Source organism: Phyllostomus hastatus, unplaced genomic scaffold (genome assembly GCF_019186645.2).
Source record: "Phyllostomus hastatus isolate PE091 unplaced genomic scaffold, TTU_PhHast_1.1 phas_scaffold_1674, whole genome shotgun sequence".
Lineage (NCBI taxonomy): Eukaryota > Metazoa > Chordata > Mammalia > Chiroptera > Phyllostomidae > Phyllostomus > Phyllostomus hastatus.
Window position 1 is genome coordinate 10943182 of NW_025334011.1, and position 21399 is coordinate 10964580.

Consider the following 21399-nt stretch of genomic DNA (forward strand, 5'->3'; position numbering starts at 1 on the left):
AGGAGCAGGGTGTGGGCCAGGTGGAAGAGGGCAAAGAGGGAAAAATTGGGACAAACTATAGCAGAATAACAATAAATCATCATCACCAAACCCTTATTATATGAAATGTTAAAGGGACTTATTTAAGAGAAAGATCAAAACTATGAACAGTAAAATGATAACAACCTCACAACTGTACCTGAAACAAAAACAAAAACAAACTAGGCAAACAACTAGAACAGGAACACCATCACAGAAATGGGAATCACATTGAGGGTTATCAGTGGGGAGTAGTGGGGAGAATGGGGGAAGGTACAGGGAATAAGCAGAATAATTGGTAGGTCAAAATAGACATGGGGAGGTTAAGAATAGCATAGGAAATGGAGAAGCCAAAAGAACTTACATGTATGGCCCATAGACATGATCTAAGGTGGGGGAATGCTGGAAGGAAGGGGGCTATTAGGGCAGAGAGAGAGAAATGGGAGAAAAAATGGGACAACTGTATCAACATAATAAAATATGCTTAAAATCCATGGGTCAAAGAGGAAAATGAAAAACAATGTATCAAAATTTACGGGCTGTACCTAACACAGTGCTTAAAGGGTAACTTATAGTATTAAATGCTTAAGATGTAAAAGAAAATCTCTTTTCCTGCTCCATTCCTTGGGAGGGAGGGAGGGAGGGAGGGAGGGAGGGAGGGAGGGAGGGAGGGAGGGAGGGAGGAAGGAAGGGAGGAAGGAAGGAAGGAAGGAAGGAAGGAAGGAAGGAAGGAAGGAAGGAGAAAAGAAAAGAAAAAGGACTCAGACATGGACCACAATGTGGTGATTGCAGGGCAGGGGGGAATGGGTAGAGGTGAAAGAGGATATATGGGGGATAAATGGTAATGGAAAAAATACAATAAAAATTTTTTAAATAAAAAATTAAAATAAAAAAGAAAATCTCAATTCAAAATTCTAAGCTTCTGTGTTAAAACATAAGAACGAGCAAAATAAACCCAGAGCAAGCAGAAGGTAGTAACAAAGAGCAGAAATCTATAACATTAAAAATATATATAAAATAGAGAAAATAATGAAACATAAAGCTGATTCTTTGAGAAGATTAATAAAATTGACAAAGGTATAGTAAGACTGACCAAAAAAAGAGGGAAACCACAAATTACTAATATTACAAATGCAAAGGGAGTATCACTATAGAACCAGCACATACTAAAAAAAATAAGGGTCTACTATGAGCTCAAATAGTAAACATTATAAAATGCATTTCTGACTCTTAAAGAAGAGTTTATTCATTTAAAAAAATAACTGATTGGAGGTATAGTTTAGTTATGGATTTCAGATGCGAAAATAACATTAAAAATGTCAATGTTTGCCCACCACCCAAAGTCAGATCATCTTCTGTCACCACATATTTGACTTCTGTACCCTTTACTACCACTCACATATCATAGAAATGAACACTTAAACCTATATAATTGTATTAACCAATGTTACCCAATAAATTTAATAAAAATGTAAACACAACTGTACTTGAACAAAAAAATGTGACAAAATTTAAGAAAAAGTCAATGTTTTCAATATCTCAGAAATTACATTGTTTTTAACTACTTTCACTTAAAATGAAAAATTTTATATGTCCTCTAAGCAACTTGTGAGGCAGTACATGATCTGTTTACAAAATATAAATCAAGAGGATTAGTAATAGTATTTCTTGGGGTAGGATGAACGTATTAAAGTTAATATAGTATATCGTTTACTACATGGTGGTACTCCAGCAGCCACGTAGTGCTATGTAGTTGTTAGCTATTTTCATAAAAGACTTAAAAAGTTTGCATCTTTACAGACATAAATTTAAAATCTTCAAAATGGACCAATTCCTAAAAAACTAGAAATTACTAAAATTTATCCAAGATAAACGGCTAACCTAAATATTCCTGTAACTATTTTAAAAACTTGTATTTTGAATTTGTAGTTTAAAACCTTCCCCTAAATCCATACCAAACAAAACTCCAGGTCTAAATGGTTTTACTTACAAAACCATTTTCCCCTTTCTGGTTACAAATTTTACCAGAACACCTAAAGAGATAGCACTAAATTTAAACAATCTTTCCAAAAAAAAAAAAAAAAGAGAGAGAAAGGAACACTCTAATTCATTTTATGAGGTGAGGATTACCCTGATACCAAAACCATATAACATCAGTACAAAAAAGAGAAAATTATAGACCAATATCTCTCATAATCATTGATATAAAAATCTTCAACAAAAGATTACCAAGACAAATTCAGCAATATATGAAAAAAAATGACTAAGTAGGGCTTTCCAGGGAATCTAAGGGCAGTTCGATATCTGAAAATCCATTAATGCATTTCACTGTATTAACAGGCTAAAGAAACAAAACCACAGCATTATTAACTGATGCAGAATATGCACTTAAATTTGAAAAAAACTTCAACATCTGCTCAGGGTGAAAACTCTCAACAAACTAGGAATAGAAACTTAGTTTGATAAAGAGGATCTACAACAAACCTACATCTAACATTCTTAAAGGTCAAAGACTGAATACTTAGCCTCTAAAACTGGGAAAAAGGAAAATCGTCACTTTCATCACTCCTGACAGCTTGTAATAAGTAATAAAAATATAAGGTATATAGATTAGAAAGGGAGAAACCAATCTGTCCCTGTTTGAGAAGACTTTCTACATAGAATCCCAAGGAAATTTACAAAAAGTTCCTAAAACTACCATATCTATAGGATCCAAGGTCAACACACAGAAATCAACCATATTGCTTACTATATAACAGCCATGGAAACTAAGTTAAAAATAAAACATTTGCAACAGTTCCTACTGCCAAAAAATTAGTACATACAAAAACAATAAAATACGTAAGAATTTAACAAGGAGTTGAAAGATTTGTGCATTTAGGACTGTAAGACATTGATGAAATAAACTGAAGAAAACACAATTACATACAAAGATATCCAGTGTTTTGGAATTTTAGAAGAATTCATGTTGTCAAAATGTCCATACTACCCAGAGCCATGTATAGAGATTCAATGAAATACCTATCAAAATTCGAATGGCATTTTTTACATAAACAGAAAAAAATCCTAAATTTAAACAGTATCCCAAAAGACCCCAATAGGCAAAGCACTTTTGAGAAATAATGCAGTACATGTCACACTTCCTAATTTCAAACTATATCAAAGGTTATAGAAATCAAAACAGTATGGTACCAGCATAAGAACAGACACATAAGACTAATGGAAAAGAATAGAGAGCCCAGAAATAAACTCCTTCATATATTGGTCAATAACATTTGACAAAGGTACCAATAATACTCCAAGTGGGAAAATATATTCTCTTTAATAAGTGGTATTGAGAAAACTGGATATTCACATGCAAAAGAATAATACTCAACTCCTATCTCACACAACTCACAAAAATTAACTTAAATGGACTGCAGATTTCAATGTAACATGAAGCCATAAAAATTCTGCAAGAAAACATGGGGGAAAAGTTCCATGACACTGGTTTCAGCAATGATTTTTTATTGGATATGACATCAAAAGCACAGGTAACAAAAAATTAAATGAGTGGGACTACAAACTAAAAATCTTCTCCATGGCAACAGAAACCATCAACAAAATAAAAAGGCAACCTGTGGACTGGAAGAAAATGTCTGAAAATTATACACTGCATCTAAAAAGGGATTAATATAACAAATATAAAAAGAACTGAAACAACTTGACAGCAACAAACCCAAATAACCAATTCAAATATGATCAAAAGACAGGAACAGACATTTTTCCAAAGGAGATATACAAATGGCCAACACACACATGAAAAGGTACTCAACATTACTTATCATTAGGAAAATGCAAAACAAAACCACTTTGAGATATCACCTCACAACTGTCAGAATGGCTATTATTGCAAAGACAATGCTAGTGAAGATGTGGAGGAAAGGAAGCCCTCATACATTGCTGGTGGGGTTGCAAATAGGTGCAGCTACCATGAAAAACAATACAGAGGTTCCTCAAAAAATTAAAAATAGAATTATTGCTTTAGTTAGTACTTCTCTCCCCATTTATTTAAGTACTTATGTCAATATGGATGCATGGATATAAATGTCTAATCACTATATTGTACACCTTAAACTAACACAATATTGTATGCCAACTATAATTAAAAAATAAAAGTATATGAGGTCTGTTCAGAAGTATCTAGCCATGTAACATGAAAAAGAGTCACTGATTGAAGAAAATACAAACATCGTACACAGGACAATGACACCTCAGTTCCCTTCAAAGTAGGCACCTTGGGACCTCACACAATTCTCCCAATCTCTGTCATCTGGTCCTATCGTATTTTTCTGAATCTTATCGATGGTCTGAAATCTCTTCCCTTTCAAAGATGATTTTAGTTTTGGGGTGCCAAATCTGGGCTTGTGGGGGGCTGAGTCACCTGGGTGATTTGATGTTTTGCTAAAAAACTCTACACAAGATGTGATGCATGAGCAGGAGTGTTGTCATGAGGAAGCTGCCCATCACCAGTTGCCCATAGCTGTGGCCTTCTGAATCATCTGAATAGTTTTCGTGGAAGAATATTCAAGCTTAATAGAAAATTTGATGCAGATTCGTTGCTCTGCTTGCTCAGCCATTTGGAATGCAATGGCCACACAGTACACATGCTCATTCAATAGTACCTACTGTCCCCGCTGACTAGTATAGTGAAGTCAACATTGTTTATGCATACATACTCCAGTCCACTCTCCTTGGCTGCCAGGTTACACTGATGTTGCCCAAATCACTCTTGTTATATTAACAATGGCTGGACTTTTTCTAGAAGACTGTATATCTATTTTAATATTTATTAAATTATATATTATTATCAATATTTTCAATTAGTATTTTCAATTTAATATTAGTCCGTTACCCCCCAGAAAGCAAATCCTGTAATTTGCAACATTATGCTAGGTGAAATAAGTTACAGAGAAAGGCGAATAATGTATCACTTCCTTATAGGATCTTAAAAGAACCTAACTCACAGAAACAGAAAGTAGATTGTTGGTTGCCAAGGTCTGGAGATGGGTGGAGGGTGGGAAAAATGGCAATCAAAGGGCACAAACTTCCAGTTATGATGAATAACTTCTGAGAATTTAATATCCAGCATGGGGAATGTATACCTTAATTGTACACTTGAAAGTTCTAAGAGAGTAGATCTTTTATGTTCTCACTACACACACAAACATGGTTAACTATGTGAAGCAACAGATGTGTTAACTAACCTTATTATGGTAATCATTTCATCATATAAACATACATTAAATCACATGGTACATCTTAAACTTACATAGTGTTATATATCAAATATATTTCAATAAACCTGGAAAAAATAAAAAGATTTTCTCATAAGCACAAGAAACCAAAAGAGATCTAAATTAATGGAGAGACATACCATGTTTATTAACCAGAAAACTCTTCAACACAATAAAGATATTTATTCTCCCCAAATTGATCTATAAACAAAATTTAAATCAAAGTTCCGGCAATATTTTTATATAGAGAAGATTATTCTAAAATTCAAATGTAAAGGAAAAGGAACTACAAGAGTTAAAACAATTTCTTAAAAAAAGATGTTGGAAGAATAACTATCTAATTTTAAGTCTTACCATTAATAAATAGTAATAACATGTGGCACTGGCAAAAGGACAGACACACAGATCAACAGAACAGAGTCCAGAAATAGCTCTCCGCCCCAAATACAGACAATTCCTGACAAAGGTACAAGGCAATTCAATAGGGAAAGGATAGTCTTTTCAACAGTATGGAAACAATTAGACATCACTATTCAAAAAAATGAACTGCACCTCAATCCTCTATCTTACAAAAATTAACTCAAAATGGATAATAGATCTAATAAAAAAGTAAAGGACACAAAGGAAAAAATTATGGTGATCTGGGGTTAAGCAAAGAGCTCTTGAACATGACACTCAAAGCATAATAGATAAAAGGAAAAATTGATAAAATGAGCCTAATCAAAATCTGAAAGTTTCATCTTGGCCAGGTGGCTCAGTTGGTTGGAGCACCACCCCATACACCAAAACGCTGAGGGTCTGATTCCTGGTTAGGGCACATACCTAGGTTGTGGGTTTGATCCTGGTCAGGGCGCATATGGGAGGCAACCAAAAGATGCTTCTCTCTCACAGCAGCATCTGTCTGTCTGTCTCTCTTGATTTAAAAATCAATAAACACATCCTCGGGTAAGAATTTTTAAAAAATGTAAGAGTTTTGTTGTGTGAAAAGCTAGTATAAAAAATGAAAAGAAAAACTATAGCCTGGGAGAAAATATTTACTGCATCTATAAGGAACACTAAAAACAATAATAAAACAAAATATGCTGATTAGAAAGTGCACAAAAGCCATGAACAGATTCTTCACTGAAGATATACAGATGGCAATTAAGCACATGAAGAGATGTTCAAATTTACCAGCCATTAGGGAAGTGCAAGTGAAAACAACACATAGGATAAAAAAACACACCTATTAGAATGGCTGAAGTAAACAACTAGTAAAATCAAATACTAGTGAGGAAGAATATGGAGAAAGAGAATCTTTCATGTATTACTAGTGGGATGGTATAGCATCCCTGGAAACAATTTGGTATTTTCTTAAAACATTAAATATACACTTAATATATTACCCCAAAATACCATTTCTAGGTATTTGCCCTAGAGAAATAAAAATCATTTATGTGTCTATAAAGTAGAATAATACTCAGCAATAAAGAGTCAAACTACTGATGCAATAACTTGAATGAGCCTCAAAGATGTGCTGTATGAAAGAAGCCTGATATAAATGTTTTATACTAGATGGTATCTTTTACATGATGTTCTCAAAAAGACCAACTAGTGACAGAGAATAGATCATTGGTGCCAAGGTTTGTGGTGGGGGATGGTATCACTAAAAAGGAGTAGCATGAAGGACCAAAAAAAAAGAAGAGATCTATGTGGATGGGTGCTGATGCTGGGATGAAAGCACCCCCTTATTGCTCTCTAGATGCACTTCACATAAAATGTTACATTCAATGTATACATGGATGTGTGTGTGAGTGTATATATATATTTTTTTTTCCTGTTGGACTTGTAAGTAAAGGAAAATAATAGTATGCTTTGAAGTTAGAGACTTCAGTTTAAATCTTGGATTTCCATATTTAATATGTCATCTTGGCAAGGTATTGAATTTTTATGAACCTCCGTATCCTTATTTATAAAATGAAGCTAATATCTACTACACAAAGTTATTTTAAAAATGAAAAAAAAGTATAGGGAAGCAATTAGCTCTAGGCCTGCACAGGTACATTTACTCAGTATTATTTTTCTTAGCTATTACGTGAAAGTTGGAATTGCAACTGAATGTTCATTTATTGTGTCAGCCTTCCCAGTTCTCCAGTTTTTCAGAAAAGAGGCAAGTCTCCCAAAACCCAAACCAGACTTCACTAGAAAAGTCCTCATGAAAGGTAGAATTAGCCCAATTCATCCTTGTTCCCAAAGTTCAAGTTACTGAGGTCAGCTCTGCAATGGTAGAAAAGTAAACTGGCATCCTGCAGTGTGGAGGGAGATCAACAGGACCCTGAAGAATGTAATTTATTGCCATTTTATCATTCATATTTTTGATCTCTCCTTCAAGAAATTCCTTTAACATGTCTGGTAATACTGATTTGGTGGTGATGAACTTCTTATTTTTTCTTGTCTGGGAAGCTCTTCATCTGTCCTTTGATTCTAAGTGATAGCATTGTTGGATAGAGTAGTCTGGGATGTAGGTCCTTGTTCTTCATCACTTTGAGTATTTCTTGCCAGTCTCTTCTCTTTTGCAAAGTTTCTGTTGATAAATTACAGCTGGAAGTCTGATGGGAGCTCTCCTGTCAGTAACTAACTGCTTTTCTCTTGCTGCTTTTAAGAGTCTTTGTACTTAAACTTTTGCATTTTAATTATGATGTGGCTTGGTGTAGGAGCCTCTTAGGGTTCATCTTGTTTGGGACTCTCTGTGTTTCCTGTGTTCCAGGTTTATCTAATATTTTCCCTACCTCAGTTCTAGGATCAGCATTTATGCAAGGAGCTTTGGTATTCTATTGGAGAATGGGATTTGATCCCAGGTAAAAAAGTGGAACTCAAAGGGGGAAAAAATTAAGAAGTACATATTGGTAGTTGCAAAACAGTCATGGGGATATAAAGTACATCATAGGAATACAGTCAGTAATACTGTGATAACTATGTATAGTGCCAGGTGGGTACTGGAAATATCAGGGTAACACTTTGTAAAAAGTATGTGACTGTCTAACCACTATGCTGTACACCTGAAGGTGTTACAAAATAATGTTTAATGTAAGCTGTAACTGAAAAATAAAGTAAAAGAAGAAACATAGTGGCATAGTGAAGACTCGAAGCTTGTCCTGAATTTTTTCTATAATACATTATGTAACAGCTTTGGTTGAAAAAGGTTCCAAATAGTAGTAGGTTAAACTGGATCTTGAGAGATGATTACTATTAGGTCTGAATTATAGAGCAAAGGATATGTTCTTGGCATATGTTACTTAGTGTTTTATTATAGTTTATGCCCCCAAAAGGCTTACTGCTATGGATTATAAGATCAGAATTTTAAATATATTTATCATAAAGACATTTTCATTATCTTGGCATTTTTGTAAACATGTAAATTTCTATAAAGTTAAAAAAATTTGAAGTCAAAAAATGTGTAAATCACTATTACTTGGGATCATTTTTTAAATTCATCAATTTTAAAACATTAAGAAATAGCGAATATATTAAACAATACATATATTATTGGATTAGTTTTATCTAATTTTAAAAACTAAAATAGGAGGGGTCTATAAAACAGGTATCCCAAAAGTAAAACTGTATATATTTAAAAACATTTAACTGACACAGGCATGACAGTTTTTGGTTGAACCACAAAAAGCTCTTGTGAGATAAGGATAGCTATGTTGAAACACTGCCAATTTATATAATCTTCCCTACAAAGAAAATGTAAAGTTGAAAATATTTTAAGACAATAGGGTTTAATTAACCCAAAAATTCTATTTTTGGACAGAACATGTCATGGTTTATTTAATCTCTATAACAAAAATAATGCTTCGATATAATCATTTTTCTAAGAACTTGATATTTCATTCACAGATAACTTTTTAAAAAATACTTAATATAATTAACATTTCAATAGCATATTGCATTTTTCAATATACTTTAGATCCTTGATTCACATTATGCTACATATATGTGAATATCAATCTCATGTGCTGGTCTCTAGCACAAGCTAAATGCCAATGACCCCTTTCTTTTTTTATTGTTTCCCCTTAAAAGTCTTTAAAATAAATAATTGTCATGGATGATGTTGCTTCTGGTAGCTCAGCAATGGTAAATGGCCTTTGCTTCACTACTCCTTGCTTGTCCTCAAGTAACTAGACAGAAACTCTTTATTGAACAAGTGGCATTGTAAACTTATTGAATACTCCTGAAAACCTAAGTTGCAGCTACTCTACTTTCTAACTACATGCTGGTAATCTCTTGTACTCAATAGCAGAAAATTTTACATATTTATGTCTTCTTGAAGCTATAACACTGATATGATCAAGACATCCTACACTCTTCCCTCCCCTTCTCTCCCTCCCTCCCTCCTTCCCTTCCTCTCTCTCTGTCTTTCCACTGGGTAGTAGTTTAATAGCACACACACACACACACACACACACACACACACACACACACACACAAGAACAAAAACACAAGAACAACAGTAGAGACAATTCTCATGAAAAAAAATAGAGCCTGAAAGTAACTGAATAAAGTGAGGCTCTACCCAGTACATTGACTACTCCTTAAAGTAAACTCCTCTTGTGGTAATTAAAGTTTTCTGATTCTGCTTCAGGATCAGCTTGGTTTGGTCAACCACATCCAATTTCACAGATAATTTTTCAAATTCAGCCACAAAGATCATTGTGAGGAACCATAAAGCAATTCAAGAACAGAAATTCTCTGTTCAGATCTGAAGTCATAGCTTTCATATGAACACATGACTAAGGGCTACTTAATGGTAACCAACTAAGTAAACTACTAAGAATTACTAACCTTGACATTCATGAATTTAAATTAATTTACTGAAGATTCTGGTTTAATACTCAACTTGGTTGCCTTGTATTACTGGACAGTGCTGCTAAACTTCTGTGCATGTTTTCACAAACATATTTTAAACCAGGGGTCCCTGGGACTGGTCTGTGGCCTGTTGCAAAGTTTGGTGCAGATTCATTGTTCTACTTGCTCAACCCTTTTGAATGCAATGGCCACATAGTACACATGCTTACTCAACAGCATATAATGTCCCCACTGACTAGTACAGTGAAGTCGTCATTGTTCATGTATTCACATTCCAGGCCACTTTCCTTGGCTGCCAGATTATGCTGATGTTGTGCAAACTGTTCTCATTTTATTAACAATGGCTGAACTTTTTCCAGACAGACCTTGTACGCACCCCTAGGTTCACTGCAGCATTATTCATGGTGGCCAAAACATGCAAACAACTAAAGTGTTCTTCAATAGAAGACTGGATAGAGAAGATATTGTACATATATACAGGGGAATACTATTCAGCCATAAATAAAGGTGGAATACTGCCATTTGCAACAACATGGGTAGACCTTGAGAATATCATGCTAAGCAAAATAAGTCAGTCATAAAAAGCTAAGAACCACATATGTTACTCATATATGGGATATAACTCTGAAAACTCATAGAGACAGACTATGAGTATGGTAGTTATCAGAGGGAAGGAGGAGGTGCAGTAAAGGGTAAAGGGGACCTAATATATGGTGATGGAAGATGATTTGACTTAGGGTGGTGGGCACACAATGCAATATACAGATCATGTATCACAGAAATATACACTTGAAACCTATGTCAACACAGTAAATTTAATTTTAAAAAATCACCATAAAACTGCTTTAATCATATTACAAATTTTGAAATGTAATGTTTTTATCATTCAGGTCAAAATATCTCTTCATTTTAAGTATAATTTCTGTACTGATCCATGAATACACATTCAAAAGTGTGTTTCTTAAAATTTATAAACATGATTTTCTATTTTATTATTTCTTAGCTCACTCACACTGTGTTCAAGAACGTGCTGTGTACTATTTTATCCTTTGAATTTTGCTTAGATTTGCTTTATTACCCTGTATATGCTCTATTTTTATAAATATTCCACACTTGAAAAAGTATTTACTTTGCACTTACTAAGCACATTGTCTATATACCCTACTCATATTTTTAAATCTTCTATATCCTCATTTATTTTGTGTGATTATACTATCAATGACTAAATGAGGTGTGTTATATCTTCCACAGTGTAGATCTTTTTTTTTTTGATATTGCCTATTTTTTCTTTATATATATTTTAGGCCTTGTTATTAAGTACAAACACATTTATTTATTTATTCTTTTATTGTTGTTCTCTTAAAGTTGTCCTAATTTTCCACCATTGCTCTCCCCTGCCCCACCCACCTCCTGCTCCCACAGTCAATCTCCACCCTGTTGCCCACGTCCGTGGGTCATTTATACTTGTCCTTTAACTAGGCCCTTCCTCTTCTTTCCACCCTTATCCCCCTCTCCCCTCTGCTCTGGTCCCTGTTTCCAAGTATCTGGTTATATTTTGCTCATTTGTTTATTTTGTTCATTAGTTTCCACTTACAGGTGAGATCATATGGTGTTTGTCTTTCACCACCTGGCTTATTTCACTTAGCATAATATTCTCCAGTTCCATCCATGCTGTTGCAAAGGGTAGGAGTTCCTTTTTTTCTTTCTGCTGTGCAGTATGCCATTACATAAATATACCACAGTTTTCTGATCCACTCATTTACTGATTGGCACTTAGGCTTTTTCCATCTTGGCTATTGTAAATACTGCTGCTATAATCATAGGAGTGCATAGGTTCTTTTGAATTGGTGTTTCAGGGTTCTTAGGATATAATCCCAGCAGTGGAATCACTGGATCAAAAGGCAGTCCAATTTTCAGTTTTTTGAGTAAATTCCATACTGTTTTCCACAGTGGCTGCACCAGTGTGCATTCCCTGGACTGGACAGCTTCACAAGCAAATTTTACCAAACATTGAGGGAAGAGCTAACTCCTATCTTTCTCAAACTATTCCAAAAAATTCAAGAAGAGTGAAGACTCCCAAACTCTTTTTATGAGGCCAGTATTATCATAATTCCAAAACTAGGTAAAGCCACAACAAAGAGAGAAAACTATAGGCCAATATCACTCATGAACATAGATGCTAAAATCCTCAACAAAATATTGCAAACTGGATCCAGCAACACATTAAAAAGATCATATACCATGATTAAGTGGGATTCATCACATGGATGCATGGATTAGATGGTATAATATTCACAAGTCAACAAACATTAATATACCATATAAAAAAAGAAAGACAAAAATCACATAATCATATCGATAGACACCAAAAACACATTTGATAAAGTACAGCACCCATTTATGATAAAAACACTGAGCAAAGTGGGAACAGAGGGAGCATACCTCAACATAATAAAGGCCATATATGAGAAACCTACAACCAACATCATATTCAATAGAAAAAAATTAAAAAGATTTCCCCCTAAGATAAGGAACAAGACAAGGTTGTCCACTTTCACCACTTTTATTCAACATAGTATTGGAAATTCTAGCCACAGCAATCAGATAAGTATAAACACATTTATAATAATGAGTGAATTTAATCTGTCATCATTATGAAGTGATCCTATTATCTATAATAATGCTTTTATCCTTCAAGTTGACATCATCTAAAATTAATTTTAGCTATACATGCTTTTTGGTTAGTATTTTCATGGGAAATACTATATGTTTATCTTTACTATAAATTTGTCACTTTTTTGCTCTTATTACATCTCAGATCTTCTATCAAAGATTTTTTTCCTCATGCCTAAAATATATCCTTTAGAATTTGCTTTAGTAAGGGTCTACCGAATACAAATTTTGTTTTTACTGCCTGAAACTTGTCTAAGATAATTACCTCATTTCACCTCTTTTCTTAAAAGATATTTTTGCTAAGTACAGAAATAGTGACCTTATTTCACCTCCTTTCTTAAAAGATATTTTTGCTAAGGATAGAATTACTGCCTGTTTCCATTGTAGTTATTGAGAATTTAGCTGTCAGTCTAATTGCTACCCTCTCAAACATAACCTGACTTTTTGGGTTTACTTTTAAATTTTGCTTTTTGACTTGAATGTCCTGCTATTTTACCATAATGTGACTAGGGGTAGATTTATTTATCTTTCTTGAGATTTACTGGGATTCTCTATTGGCAGTCTGGTGTCCTTTATTAATTCAGAAAAAATCTCAGCCATTATCTCTTCACATATTGATGTTTCCTTATTCTCTCATTTCCTAGAATTAAGACATATATTGGACCTTCTAACTCTATCCTTCATATCTTTTATTCTGTTTTTCTTATCTTTCTTACTTCTGCATCTGTGAGTTGCATTTAGTATACCTTTCCCCTACATTCCAATTCATTAATTCTTTCTTCAATTCTGTCTACTTGGCTATTAAATCCATTCTTTGAACTTGAATTTCTATTATTTTGTTTTTTTCAATTTTTGAAGTTTCACTTGGATCTTTTAAAAATCTCTTGATTATATTTTATTCTTTCAGAGCAGATAATTTCAAGTTTGTTTTTTCTTTAAATATGACAGTCATTTTATAATCTATCTCAGATAACCCTAGTAATTAACACCTTTATGGGTCAGTTTCTGCTTCCTTTTGTTTCTGATAATTCTCACTCATGTTGTTGTCTCTAAGTTATGGGAGCCTTTCACAGTGTTAGGATGAAGGTATGCTCTGTCAAAAGATTTGTATTTGATTCTCCTTGGTGCCTATTATTAACATCAGTTCCAAATGAAACTCAATCATGATTTGAGATTTATCAGGCTGGCCAGTAATGTGAACTGAGTTGTAAATCAATGCAAGAAGCCTGTGGTTATTAGTTCTCAGACACAATTCTCCACTACCTCCAACTCCCAAACAAGGTAATTTTGTCTGCTAACTCCTAAGAATGCAAGGAATGACAGAGGATTTGCTTTTAGTCCATCATATAGTTAAGATGTAATCCATACTAGGAGGGAATCTGTAATTACACATTTTGGTTGTCCAAGGCTCTGTTTTTTTTTCAGAGGCCTAAAAACCACATCTTATATTACCTTGTTTAGGCAAACACCCCTAAGGCCAAAGAGTCTTCTATGCTGTGCTCTGCTTACCTCTCTGGGTTCCTGTCTTCACTTAGATTTTGATATGTTGTTGTCTTACTCTCTAGTGAGCTCTTAAAAGCTTTCAAGATTTATTTATTTTTAAATATAACGTAATTAGTTATTTTCAGTAATAGAGTCCAAATAATCTGTCCCCACATATTTTCAGAAATAGAATCTCTTCAATGATTTTTCATCTTTCTTTTTACCTCCGTCTCATTCTCCTTATCTCAACCTTTTCCAGACAAATAATTTCCTTTTTGCTTCCATATTAAGACTGGATTAATTATACTGGTGAATCAATTCTGGTCACAGGCAAGAAATACATAAGAAACTCTTGCTCCTAAAAGTGTTGAGCTTAGTATTCAAGTTTAATAGGTTAATAACCCTGCCATTAACCAGTTGTGGTAATAAACAAGTAAGTTACCTTCTCTGGGTTCTATTTTCCAGAAACCTGGGAGTTATGTCAGTTCTTCCTTTTCAGTTACCTTCCACATAAAATCAGCTAAATCCTAAATGTATACCTCCTACATTTTTGTGCAATCTCTTCCCTATTATTCCCATCCCAACGGCTACTTCTTTAGTTCAAAACCCATCATTACCTGAATTATTACAGCCTCCTTACTGGAGGCACTACCTCCTGCTTCTTTCCATATTACTATTAGACTTATATCTAAAGTACATATTAATGTTGTTTTCAAAGATTCCAGGATTAAGTTCCAATTCCTTGATGTAGCATACAACACCATTTGTTCAAACCTTATGGTTTCATGTATGTTATGTCTTCTGCTTGAAGCACCTTCTATTCCTTGTTTTTACCTAATTAACCTCTAGTGACATTTTATATCAAGACCAGCTGCTTTACTCAGAAACTCTTCTAGGACTTCTCCTCTCTCAGATTCGGATGTTTTACACACACACACACACACCCCTGTATATATGGAAAGGGGGAGAGAGGGAGGGCAGCAGGCTGGTTTATAAACATTAAGAATACTCAAATGATTTACCTGTATTTGGGATGTTTTCACATTAAATTGTTATAATTTCACTGAGCCAAAATACAATTTGTTGGCTTCTAAGTAGGTTCTTCTCCATTTGAGATCAGAATATGAAATTAAAGTTATATCAACAGTATACGGAAAGCTTGATTCTCTTTAAAGAATTCTTTAAAGAATTCAATATATTTTATGCATTACATATTTGGTCATACTTATACTGCTTCATAATCTACTTTTGGTAAATAGAAGGGTATCTTCTGTTGATTAACAGGCAAAAATTTCAAATAATTTACCTTTTTGTTTAATATACTTTTTGAAAGAGTCAAGACAATAGAATATTACAAAACAAAATTAAACTTGCCATCATCCTCCCAGCAGCTCTTCGCATTCCCTTCCCTTTCGCTGCTCCCTGGTAACACTGTCGGGTCTGTTGGCAGGTCATCGTCTGGCACACCACCTTCACAATCTGCTGCGTCTGTAATACTTTCTTCTTCCACAATATGCAGTTTGTCTTCATCATCTGAATCTGAATTTGTTTCTACCACAGTATTATAACTTGTAACTGTAATACAAATAAGAAACAGATAATCAAAACCAACTAGTTTTTACACTCTAGTAAAAAGAAATTTTTAAAAACACTACAACAGCTTGTGATTCTTTTAGCAGCTACACTTATTGAATATTTAGATATGTACAAGTGATTTCTAAATATTAACTCACTTAATTCTTACAACAACCTTATAGCCAGCCTATCTACCTACCTTCAACTACTTATATCACTGTTTTACAGAAGTAGTAACCAAGACACAGTGAAGGTAAGTAACTTGTTCAATTCATCCAACTAGGAAGTGGCAGGACCAGGATTTGAACCCAAGCAGTCCACTTTCATATTCTATACTCTTAAACACCACATTAAACATATTCCCCAGTCATAATGAGTTTACTGTATAAGATACCACTCATGTACAATTAGGCCTTCACATCTTTAAAGCAGTACAATTTAAGAAAAGAGTTCAGTTCCACTAGTAAATTAGCAATACATCATCAAAGAAAAATACCATAAGAAAAGTATTTTCAAGTTATTAAGCCCATGCATTTCATATTAATCCTCACTAGCTTTAGAAAGAATCAACCAATCTAGCAAAATTTCTACATAATTAAGGTATGATTTAAGGCATGATTTATATGTGAGTCTGTCATTCTAAAAAACATATTAGACATTCAGAAGTTTTCAAATGGGTACCCTACCCTATTTTTAATGAATTTCTATAAAATTTATACCTGTTTTTAATGAATTTCTATAGAATTATATACAAATATATAATTACTCTGAATGACTATAACTCATGGAATCATGATTAATAACTGGGAATAAAATTCTCTAAAACAATGTAGTATAGTCAGTATTTTTTCCTTCAGAATCCTTGTAATAATCACTGTAACAAGATAAATTATTTAGTATGGTTACTAAATCATTGGATATGGTTACTGGAATACCTCTTTTCAACTATTTGCTGGGTGATTCTTACTCACTAAGACAGATTGAGAGCAAGGGATGCAAAGAGAAAAAGGAAGCTTTGCTTTGTTTAGATAACTAAGCAATGATTATTTCCAGCTCTTCTTTCCATGTCTTCCTTAAATTTTCCAACAATTTTTCATAGAAGATAATCACCTAAATGCTTAAATGATATGCATATATATCCCTCTTCCCATATAAACACACATACACACAGACACCTAAGAATATAGAAGAAGACACACAACAAAAAGTATAAATGAGGTGAGCACAGATAACCAAAAGTCCTCAAAGCTGTTCTTCTAGACCTTGGGAAGACCCCTTTGTTCAAAAACACTAACGGAGTTGTCCATTTGCCCACATTAAGGATTCTTCAATATTTTGTCATAAGAAAAACATAAAGTCTTCTGGCATTAATAATTTACTGTGAATACATTTTCCAGTTCTTTTTCCAAGAGCAAATAATTTTCTCTCTAATATTATTATAAAAGTAATCATGTTCACTGAAAAAACTTGACCATACACGACATGTAAAATTAGTAAAACCTCACCTTGCCCTCACGTTTCCTTCCGCAACTCTCTTTAAAAGTAGCAAAGCAGCACATTTTATTAATTATTTTATACACTAAGTAGGCATGACAATAATTTTATATATCTTATCCTATTTAATTGTAATACAGACCTCATCTTATACACATATATATCTTGTATTTAATATAAACCCTGCATATAAATGTATATGTGCATATGTAGTATACAAATATAGGATCACATAAGCTTTGCCACTTAGTTTTTTGCCACTTAACGTATTTTGGAAATTTTTCTGTATGAGTATATGTGGAGCTTTGTGATTTTCTTCTGGATGGCTATGCAGCATTTCGCTGTACAGATATAATTTAACTAAGCACCTATCCATAAAGTTTAGTTTCTTTCCAATGTTTAAGCATTTGCAACAATATCATAATATATTTTTCTATTAATATACCTTTAGTCATTCCTTAAATACATTTGTCACATATATTGGTAGGGGTGGAATTCCTGAGTCCAAAGGGAAACTTAGTAAGTAGATAGACAAAGAAACATGGGGAATTCCTTGTACTCCAGCCACAATATGAGCAGAGTAAATTGTGAAATTGTGTGTATACAGGCAAAAGCAATGATTCTCAAGGGATGGTCCACAGGTGGAACAAAGGTTTCTTGATGAGCCTTTAACTAGTGTAAGGTGCAAATATATTTGTATTAAATTTTTAATGAGGAATCTTTACTGGCAAATAATATATCATGCTATTAATTTTCATTTTTACTTTCAAGGCTCCTTATTAGTAACATACTAAATGACTTACTAAAGCTTCCAAGGTATGGAGTCATAGGCTACATAGACATTTTTTAGTATTTACTGAGAATCAATCAATTCTGGATACTACTTGATCTGGCCACCACCACATTGGCTGATTGCAGAGCTCTCACTATGCATGGAGAGTTGAAATTCCTACTAGTTTGTAAAGGGAGGTTTTAGTGCTTCTTTAGTATTGAGTTGGCCATTGGTGCTATTCTTACATTTAATGTTATTAATACTACATAAATACTGTAGTCTAGTTTTATCATTATCAATTTTGCTAGTTGTAGATTATTTGGTTGACCCCAGGTTGAATATTTAATACATGTACATTTGGAGTATTTGGGATCTTGAAATTTTTACAATAATTAGGCTTTAAGATATATGTGAGGGGGGACCCCAAAAAGCTTAAATTTAGTTATAAAAATTGTGTGATTATTCTTACATGTTTAACTTCAGTTACCATCAAAGTACTCTCCATATGATGCAATATACCTATTGAGACTTTTTTCCACTGCTCAAAACAGTTTTTGAACTCATCAATTTTAATGTCTTTTAGTGCTTCTACCATTTTTTTTTATCGCTTCTGCATCAGCACAATGTTTCCTTTCAATGACTTTTTTCATCCAGGGAAATAAGAAAATTGCTCAGGGCAAGATAGGATGAATAGGAAAGGTGGGGGGGGGGCATGGGGGTCATGCTGTTTTTGGTCAAGAACTTCTGAACACTCAGCACCACAGTGTGGGCATGTGTGCTTGTAAATCACCCATCATGAAATGGGCAGGTGCACTGAAAAATCTTAAAAAAAAATCACTGGAGCTGAATGTAGCCTCTCACAACAATGCCATTTGGTACACTGATTACAGATAGTTCCTAGAACACTCACCTAACAGGGGAAGCCTGTACTACAAGGGGCCTACCTTTCAGAAGATAATTCCATTTTTTGGGTCCCCCCATATGCATTATGGTTCAAATATTAATTTGCATGCTTCATAGTTTTCAAAGTTCTTTTTACCTTAAGCTTTAGGTGTTTTATTCTGCCTGAATCAACTGTAGCTCAAGTATTCTCTAAGAATACCTGTCACTCTCTAGAAGTCTAGCAAAACTTCCTCTCCCCCAGTATAAGCTGTCATTGTGGTATGGGAGATTGTAAGTCAAATACTCAAACCACAGAGAGTACATATATTTAATAGTTATTCTGTGAATTTTCCCAAAGCATGTTTTGAGTATGTGATATAAAACTGAAAAAACTGCCCTGGCTGGTGTAGCTCAGTGGATTGAGCGCGGGCTGTGAACCAAAGTGTCGCAGGTTCGATTCCCAGTCAGGGCACATGCCTGGGTTGCAGGCCATGGCCCGCAGCAACCGCACATTGATGTCTGTCTGTCTGTTTCTCTCTCCCTTCCCTCTCTAAAAATAAATCTTCAAAAAAAAACTGAAAAAAATCAAGAAAAGCAATATATTTTATTGACTAAGATGGGAAAAAAAGAGCAATTAACTATTTTCTAAAGCCTTTTCACTATATTCTCCTTCATAGTCACTCAGCTGAGAGAAAAAGCAGTGAAAATCACTTATATTGATTATCATAGCTTAGATAATAGGCAAACTTCCTTGTGTTTCTGAACCTCTCCTTCTGTGGACCTATAGAGCTAATTTTAAAATTAGGGTCCCAGCACCAAAAGCATAGAGAATAATGCAGACCCTTGATAAATTCAAATAGCCAATGAGAGTGTCAGTTATTTCAACTGTCTGCTCATCTATTGCCATATCTTTATACTATTTAACCTTTGGCTAAACAATATAATAAAATATAATTTGTCTGAAGAGTGGCAGAGTCCTAATCACAGGTGATCATTAACTTTTGGTTCCAAATTTTAATTAAAATAATAATATTCCTAGAAAGCAAAGATAAAGGAAAAGAGAAAATGTAAACAGTTTTAAAAATCTTTCAGTATAATTTACACTTCAAAATGTGAATTTTAAATTTCAAGAGAAAATAGTAATATTTTTAATATAGTCACCAGACTTATCATCACCAGACTGTGGTTAAGGACACATTTCTTTGTTGCAGTTCTCATTGGCATTATTTGCTAACAGTTAATTCCACATGTAACAGTATCCACACTGCATAATGTAGTAGTGAGGGACTGATGATTTAAAATATACTGTACTTAGATCAGTGTCTTGCACACAGTAAAGACTATACAAATGTTTGCTATTATCATCATTTTACTGAATCTTTATAATGATTCCTGTGTACGTATACACACACACACACACACACACACACACACACACAGAAACTGGGTAACCTGGCCAAGGATGGCTATTAAATTATAGAGCTGGACTCAAACCCTGGCCTGCCTGATTCCATAGTCCATATTCTTTAACTACTATGTATAAAGCCTTCTGACAGAATATTGTTGCACTAATGATAAATATTTTTAAACTTGTGCTAAGTGAAATAAGCCATGCAGTGAAAGACCAATACCATATGATCTCACCATTAACAGGCACCTAGTCAACAGAATGAACAAGCAAGCAAAGTATAGTCAAAGACACTGAAATTGAGAACAGGCTGACAGTGACCAGAGGGGAGGGGGGGATAATGGGGGAAGGGGGTGAAGGGTTTGCAGTAGCAATTATGAAGGATACATGGGCAATAATAAGGTTGGAGACAGGGGAGAGGGTGGGGGGAGGCAGAAAACTCTATGTGAACAACAAAAAATGTTTAAAAAATAAAATAAAAATGATATAATGAAAAAAAAAACCCTTTTATATTTGTATATAGCCTAACCTGGGGCTGTACAATTCTATACCTAATGATTTCCCACTAAAACAATTTTCAAATGACTAAAAAATTTAACCATTAGAATCTCATAATAATAGTATACCATAGGGTATATAGTAAATAGTATACCATAGGGTAACATCATCATTATAGTTAATAAACCTTTAGGAGACTTTTACACAACATACTCTTTTTGTACTTGATTGCATGGAACATCACATCAACTGCACAAATTAAACTCCCATGTAAACACCTATTTCTAAGTAATGTACAATTATAAAATAAAATTAGATGAGTATGGGTCAAAAAAAAGTAACACAATCTCAACTTGAGTCATTCAGATAATGAGCAAGATCATCTAAATGCTTTATAAATAGGGAACTCTACCACATACTGTTTGCTGTAACTCTGAAGAATAATTAAGCCTCATAAGGGAAGAGACTGAGGG

At 33.9% G+C, this 21399-nt stretch overlaps 1 protein-coding gene across 1 annotated transcript in view; it reads right to left on the reverse strand.

Moving 5' to 3' along the window:
• The window catches only part of ZEB1 (zinc finger E-box binding homeobox 1), a 187828-nt gene that overhangs the window by 35042 nt on the left and 131387 nt on the right, over window positions 1-21399 (reverse strand). Inside the window, exon 2 of the mRNA XM_045857750.1 lies at window positions 15672-15872. Within this exon, the coding sequence (XP_045713706.1) occupies window positions 15672-15872 (201 nt within the window). The remainder of the gene's footprint in view (window positions 1-15671; window positions 15873-21399) is intronic.